The sequence below is a fragment of the Bison bison genome, unplaced genomic scaffold (genome assembly GCF_000754665.1).
Source record: "Bison bison bison isolate TAMUID 2011002044 unplaced genomic scaffold, Bison_UMD1.0 scf7180017864458, whole genome shotgun sequence".
NCBI lineage: Eukaryota > Metazoa > Chordata > Mammalia > Artiodactyla > Bovidae > Bison > Bison bison.
The window spans coordinates 8,118,912-8,126,950 of NW_011495020.1; the positions used below are offsets into that span (position 1 = coordinate 8,118,912).

Here is an 8,039-nt window from a genome sequence, read left to right on the forward strand (position 1 = left end):
CACTCAGGAGGGGGCTAGGAAAGTTGAAAGTGGCAGGATCCCGGTGCTCTGGCCGTCACTCTGAAGGAACCTGCCTGGTAGACACTTAAAAAATGGGAACAGCAGTACTGGTGCAGGCTGACAGCACTTTCTTCAAATACATTTCCTCACCTGCATTTCTTTCATAGTCGCCGATGAATCGTTTGGTGAGGAACCTGACCACGAGAGCTGCAGGTCAGAAAAGAGAAAGGAAAGGGGGTTAGTCTTGGCACAAGAAGTTAGATTGGTCTCCCCCCTTCAACCCCCACCCTAAAAAACAACTCTCAGGCAAAGCCAGCCACCAAATGAAATTCCTACCCTGCAGCTCCCTGACCCTACTTCCAGACACAACGGCGAGGGGGCTAGGAGGCATTGTGAATTATGGCTCTGTCCAGCTGGAAGGGTCATTTGGCCCACCCCCATTCTCCGAGCCCGGCCGAGCCACACCTAAGCCTGCCCGCACACAAACGTCTTTCCTAACCTTAAAGAGCTCCAGGAAGGGTTACGTTCACTGACTCCCCTTTCTGTGCCAGATACTGCCAGGGGCTCAAGAACCCAAAACTTCGAATCCCAGTTGTGTCGGTTGTGCAGAGGGCCGTCAAGCCATTTAGGATCAGTTTGTTTCCCTCATCTGATGAAGGAACGGGGAGTGGAAACGAAGCTGGCTAAGGTCCTTCCCCAGGGACCGTGGATCAACCTCTACCCCAAGCCGGGTTTAGTCGAAACTGCCAGCGGGGGCCGCCGAACTCTGGACCGAGAGTTAAGCGGGTTCTCGCCGGAGCGCGAGGACTCACCAGTCTTGCCCACGCCACTGGCGCCCACTACGGCGATCTTGACCAGGCGGCGGCCCGCGGCCCCCAGGCAGCAATCGGCTGCGGCTGCGCTGCCCGGGGCGGGGTACTCGGCGATGGTGCACATGTTCTGAATGAGGCGCATCGCCGCTTCGGCCGGGGCTTCACCGCGGGGGACGGGACCTGCAGGGCAGGAAGAGGATCGCGCTGTGCGACAGCGGCGGGAGGACCAAGCAGAGGACTCCGCGGTTGAAAAGAAGAAAAGAAAAAGAAATGGGGGGAAAAAATGCACCGGAGAGGACGCGGAGGCCAACTAGTGCAGGCTCAGGCTCCGGGCTGGGACTGCAGCCGGGTTGCGCGCGCGCTGTTTTCTCCGCGACCGGCCCCACCCCTTGCTTCCCGCGGCCAATCCCGGGGCGCCCTGCGCGAGGCCCCGCCCACGGCGCCGCTCCGCGCGCGCCGCGCCCCTGGGGTCTCTTGGAGCCAGTGCGGGGCCCCGTGAGGCGTGGGGGAAATGGGACAGGCAGCCTGGGAGGGGGCAACGGGGAGGGGGTTGGAGGCGACCGCGCAGCCAATGGCGGGCGCCGGGGACAACAGCGCCGGGCGCGGGCCAAGTCCTGCTGCGCCGGCACGGGGCAGATGCTGTGGCTGTGGGGTTGGGAGCGCCTTGATTCCGGGAAGCGGGGCTGGGTCTGGGGTCGGCGGTGGGAGATGTCTGCACCCTGTCTGCCTGCCTACCCACAAGAGCGCCGCCCCGGTCCCTCGTGAGCTCTCACAGGCATCTTCACCCGCCTGGATAACCCAGCCCGCCCGCCTACTCCCTGCAGCCTGCGGACCTCTGGGCCCAGCCCCGCCCACCCGCCGGGAACCTGCGCCCAGGAGGCCGGGGCCTTTACCGGGGGTCTCTCGTCTGGCTGTCCAGCTGCGTGCTTGTCTCCTAAATTTGGGAGACATTGACTCGGGTGCATCCGGGGTGGCATATCCCGAATCACAGATTTGACTACAATGGCAATCTATTAAAAGACCCGGTACGCACTCCCACTTTGACGTTGACTTTGGCGGGTGGGGGGAGGGGGCGGGAAATAAAGCCACCCTTCTTGTTCTACCTCTTGTTGGCCGAGTGACAAGCTCACGTGAACACACATATGGTCGGGTGCGTGTGCAGCACACCCAGAGGCAAATCTAGAAGTAATTATAGAACAAGCTTTCTAGCGCCTCACACATATCACACCTCGTCCAGGAGCTGTGAAAAGGAAAGAAACGGTTGCCCCAGCTGTCTCGGGGACCAGATTGGGAGGCAAAAAGCATCTGAACTTAGTCTCTGGTTATGAGGAATGGCAAAGTCAATTAAGTGATTTGATGCCAGTTTGCACTCATAAAATCCCAAGCTCCAATCCCTCACATCCTCACCAAGGAAAGGCATCTGAATTCCCCATGCAAGCAACGTTCTGTAGCTGGAACTGCTGCACAATGTCACCAGACACTCAGGCTGACCGCTTACCCAACCCCCCATCTCACCCCTTATCCTCACCACCCCCCTAACCTTGCCGGCCCCCAGATCTTCCAGAGGCTTTTATCCTAGAGGTATATGAGAGCAAACACCGTGGCACTGTGTCCACACCCACATTAAAGGATAAAATGTAAAAGTAAAGTAAACCAATTCCCTTATCTACACATCAGGCATCTAGTTCAACTCCCCCTTCCAACCTTGACTTCACTGACCAGGTATGTGACAGAATTTATGATGCTGACCCATTTCAGACGCTGAGATGAACTCTCTAGCCTGTCACGGTTTAGGTGTTTGCAGGAACTCAAGGACAAAATAGGAGAGTAATCTCAAGTTTCTTGGCAGCAAGTCTGCTAGAAAAGGCAACATAATTAGCAAGACACACAACCTTAGCCATAAACACAAGGAAAGATTGGCTTCTAGGGAGGTCTCAAGAATGACTGAAATTCAGCCATTTGAGTCCAAAGGGAAAAGATATATCCAAAATGCACTATGTTTTTCTGTATAGTTTAACTCAAACTTGAATTTTGCTGTTCATAGACACTCCAAAGAAATGTGCTGTGTTTTTCTTTTTGCCAGCCACAAAATCAAACTTAAGAAGACTGTAATTACAGGTAACCATGTACTTTTCAATCCACCCCCCCCCAAAAAAAGGTGGTAATTCTGTCATGCTTACATGGTAAAATAATTGTGTACTCTATAAAGTTTTTGTTTAACTGTTTTTTTATACACACACACACACAGACATACAAAAGTTGTCAAGGGGAAATTTGCTTTGAATCATTTTAGCTTCTGGAGCTTGATTTTTCAGTACCATGAGCCTGTACCAAGCCTATGATTTTTCTGTCTGAAACACAAAGGCTGAATTTGGTATTCTTATTTTAGGTCTAAACCGTCTGACTGTGCTTTAAAGAACACAGGAAAGAAAGAAAGAAGAAAAAGATGGGCAAAAGCTCTTCAGATTCCAAATATCAAGCAAAGAACCTACCTACCTCCACCCCACCCTGCCTCAGACCATGACACTGAGAGTTACCCCTTCTCAGAAATACATAGAATTAGTATAAAGGAAGAGGAAGGAGCAGGAGAATTGATGTACATTGAAGGCTTGTTTTATTCCAGGCTGCAGGTTAGGGATTTAACAAGCAAAAATCTCCTTTTTCCTTCGTGACAGTCCTAAAAGGTAGATGCCGTCATTACTTCCCATTGCAGTTTTCTGCTGCTGCTCAGTAAACCACCCCAGCTTTCACGTCTCACAGTTCTGTGGGTTGACTGTGCTCAGCTGGGTGGTTCTCCCTTGGGGTCTTTCGTGTTGTTGCAGTCAGACAGCAGCTGGGCTGGAGTCATCTGAAGCCTCAATCTGGGCTGGACATCTGAGATGGCTTCTTCACTGACATCCCTGCATGTCAGCTGGAATGGCTGAAACAGCTGGGGACTGGCCAGTATCTCTCTCTCTCTCTCTCTCTCTCGCCTCTAAGTGTGGTTAGCTCAGGCTCCCTCACAGCGTGGCAAGTGGCTTCCTTTAGGAGTATTCTAAGAAAGGAAACAGAAGCTGTCAATCTCTTAAGGCCTGTGCACAGCAGCTGGCACAGCATCACTTCAGCTATATTGGTCAGTCCCAGAACTGACCCAGATTAAGGGACAAGGGGAATAGATCCTCCTTCCTGAAAAGCAGACATTGGCACCCTCACCAGCTTTCCAAACCCTGATCCATTGCTCCTAAGCCTTCCATGGTATCTGGAAAGGACTAAATGACTGGATAAGAGAAAAGGAAAGGTGCTTTCCTAAAGGAACAAGAAAAACCCACCAGAGGCGAGTCTCCTGCATCTTCACTGAGGATGACTTGTAATAGCATTTCAATCATTCTGTTTTAAAAGTTAAGAAGAACCATGGCTCAGAAGCAGCATCTGGATGAAAGAGGGGAAAGAATTCATTTCGAGCTGCTCATTTTCTAAGAGCTTTCTGAGTGTGGCAATAGCACCAGATGGAAGTAAGTGTGATAGAGGGTTTTCACCCAGTGGCTCTGTGCGCTGCGTGTTGAATGTCTTGCAGCTCTGTGCATTCCACTGCAGAGAGTCATGCCTGGTACACAGTGGGGGCACAGTGATTTTTTTAAATTGTCAACCTTCTCTTTAGCAGAGGCTGGACTGAAAGAATAACTAAGCTCAAGAGACAAAGGAGGGAAGGCAGATTGGAAATCAAATAAAAAGGATACATGCGCACACATACACATACCTCTTGCCATTAGAAAGATTACCTATTGACAAGAACAATTTAACTTTGAAAAAAGTTAAGATCTTTAAGTTCCTCAAATGGGCCTTCCCTCCCCTCTACATACCTTGGTTGGTTTCTATGGTAGCGAATGACCCACAATCCCCACCCCCCTTTCCACACTCAGAGAGAAAGAAGAACTAGTGTTCTACAATTATAATCCCTTGCTGCTCTACCAGATTTTATCTTTCTTATTCTGGAAGGTTTCCTCCACTCTCTTTCTCTACTTGAATGTAGTACATAAAGTGAAGGTAAAAGAAAAAGTGGAGATAATCCTCCTAGTCCTTAGGGCAAAATTGGAGATTTTCTTCTCCTCTCAATGATTTATATCTTAAAGCCTAAGTTGTTTTTTTCTGGCAACATAGAAGACCTATTTGATAAGTAATCGATGACAGTGGGGCTTCCCAGGTGGCATTAGTGGTAAGGAACCTGCCTGCCAAGGCAGGAGACATAAGAGATGCAGATTCAATCTCTGGGTTGGGAAGATCCCCTGGAGAAGGGAATGGCAACCCACTTCAATATTCTTGCCTGGAGAATCCCATAAACAGAGGAGCCTGGCGGGCTACAGTCCATAGGGTTGCAAAGAGTCAAACATGACTGAAGCAACTTAGCACACACACACTGATGACAATACTCAGAATATATTCAAGGTTTAAACATTACTTGCAGCAGCTAGTGAATTTCCACTGTGTTTTCATGGAAAGTAAGAAAACTCACAGGGTGCATTTTCCCGAAGCCTTTTAAAACATTGAGCATTAGGAACTGACTGCATTAGTTCCTAATTATTAGGACTGCATATTATTAGTTCCAGGACTGCATTATTAATAAAGCCATGATTCAGGTTCCCTTAGTTAAATGAAAAGTCTTACAATATCAGCACTAAACAGTGTTAGTTTTCTCTGAGATCGTTTTCATCTTCTTTTCTCCAGTGCAAATAATCCTGCAAGCATACAAGGATCCTGCCCCTTCTCTCTCCAACCCATCATTTGCCCAGAAGACTAAGGAACCAAGAGGAATAAGAATTGGTCCTGCAGGAGTGATGCTCTTGGGATATTGACAGGATTCTGGGATCAGGTGATAAACATAAGAAGAAACGGTTCAGAAAGAATCAGACAATTGAGCCAATTGTTTAGTAGAATCATTGGTTCCAAGTTCCTAAGCAGATTGGACACACCTAATATTTGCCCTCTAACTTTTCTTAGGGTGCTTAAAAGGTCACCTCAGAACACTTCAGTCATCCTTATTTGTCTTTGCAGAGAAGGCAAAGCCTCTCCCCACAGCCTCAGCTTCTAAGCATAAGGTGAGAAGCTAAAAGGAAATTAAAACTTCATAAATATCCAGCCATGTTATAAGAGAACAAACTTCTGCTTCCCTTCATTCCAAAATTACCTGGATGGCGGAATTAACAGGACCGAAGTCTTGTTTGGGGCCAAAGCTACTGATTCTCACTGCTTTAATTAGCTCTCAAAATCACAGGAACCATCAAATGCTTTCTAAGCCCTAATTAGCATCTCTGGCTCAGGCCATTCAGGAGTGTCTAAAATATCACAGGTCATACTTTGAATTATAGAAATGGCCCCCAGGTTAGTCAATAACCAAGTTATTTGGTTCATGAAATATAAATCGTGATGTGATCATTTCTTAAACAAGCATGAAATTCAGTCACTGCCAAAAAATAAGAAAACATTTTCATTACAACAGAACTCTATGAGAGTTTAGAATTTGCACCAAGATATTTGCATTGTTAATGCATCTCCCTTCTGATTAAAAAAAAAATGAATAGCAGATGAGAAAAACGTGATGCGATCACTTTTAGGAAATGCACAAATGACTCATGTACTCACTTGATTTGACAAGGGTACTGGTTTCTATATAAAGAAACAACCTAGTCCCAAAATAGAGCTTCACACAGCAGAATGTAGCTCAGAGAGGAGTTACACATTCCAAGCCTGAGGAACATGAAGCTTGGTATGCTGGGCCATCTCTGCCGGGAATGTTGTGTGAAGTCCATTATTAATTCATGTGGAATGTAAAGCTAGCCGCTCCATGACCTTAGCATTTGTCAAGCTAGGAAAACTGCAGTGTAGCTTGAGACAGTTCTTACCTTGCTCTAAAAGCAAACAACAATGACTTATTTTTTTTTTCTTTTGCAGAGAATATGTGGTAGTGGTTTAGTCACTAAGTTGTGTTTGACGCTTTGCAACCCTATGAACTGTAGCCCACCAGGCTCCTCTGTCCATAGGACTCTCCAGACAAGGATACTGGAGTGGGTTGCCATGCCCTCCTCCAGGGGCTCTTCCAGGCCCAGGAATTGAACCTGGATCTCTTGCAATGCAGGCAGATTCTTTACCTACTGAGCCACCAGGGAAGCACCTAAAGAATGTATACTACCATATTAACTTAAAAAATATGTTTAGCTCAATAGTAAATAAATTATAACAGTTTTTGTGCTATATATATGTTGAATATCCATTAAGATTAAGCATATGAAAGTGCTCTGTAAATTATCAAGGTTTAATACTTTTAGATCTTCATTATGAGACTGAAGCAGAGTAATGTTCCAGCCTGGATCATCCCATAATCAGTTGTTGGGAAGTATTCCATTGACAACAGGCATGCCAGGTAGTGCTAGTGGTAAAGAATCCACCTTCCAATAAAGGAGACATAAGAGATGCAGTCTCGATCCCTGGGTCAAGAAGACATCTGGGAGGAGGGCATGGCAACACGCTCCAGTATTCTTGTCTGGAGAATCCCATGGACAGAGGAACCTGGCAGGCTACAGTCCATGGTGTTGCAAAAAGTCAGACAGGACTGAAGTGACTTAGCACACACAAGTCTATTTACATTTCAGTCAAATCCTCCCTCAAATCCCTCTTTACCTGGGCCTAAATGTGGAAACAGTCTGCAAAGAGCAAGGCTGAATAAAGCCTTTCTTGTGTTTATTTGTCAAAACATCCAGCCAAGGCATTCCTCTCTCCCTATCTGCAGGCAAGAGGTGGAATCATGTCTTTTGGACCGGCCAGTGTACTGCTTATCAAGCAGACCCACTCTGATTCGAGGGCAGAACGTGGCCGGCTCCCTGAGGTCATGGCGCACACCCAGCCCAAGAACATGTGGAGAACAATTTCCAGGCAGTTGTGCTGTACAGCAGCCGACTCAGGGAATTCCTCAAATTGCCCAAGCAGCATCTTAAAGGAGCCCTAAGCAGCTTCTCCCTCATTATAATGAAACAGTCCTGACCTACAGGAGGCCCTTCTGTGGCATGACCTGTCCTGTTCCTCCAGCCTTCCTTCCCAGTTCACCCACCAGGCCCAGGGCCACTGGAATATGCTGCAGCGTGCTGTATCCTTCACCCTTCATGCTACACTATTTGCTTGTTTATTGTCCAACTCTCCACACTGGAATATAAGCTCCATGCAGTACAGATGTGCTGCTCTTTGTTGCTTCATCTCCAG

The 8,039-nt window shown here is 47.7% G+C and overlaps 1 protein-coding gene across 1 annotated transcript in view; it reads right to left on the bottom strand.

Moving 5' to 3' along the window:
- Positions 1-1,153, bottom strand: part of RASL11B (RAS-like, family 11, member B) — a 4,404-nt gene extending 3,251 nt beyond the window's left edge. The window contains exons 1-2 of the mRNA XM_010859709.1: positions 813-1,153; positions 151-207 (exon numbers count right to left, since the gene is read on the bottom strand). Of these exons, the coding sequence (XP_010858011.1) occupies positions 151-207; positions 813-954 (199 nt within the window). The 5' untranslated portion in view covers positions 955-1,153. The remainder of the gene's footprint in view (positions 1-150; positions 208-812) is intronic.
- Positions 1,154-8,039: the final 6,886 nt, after the last annotated feature.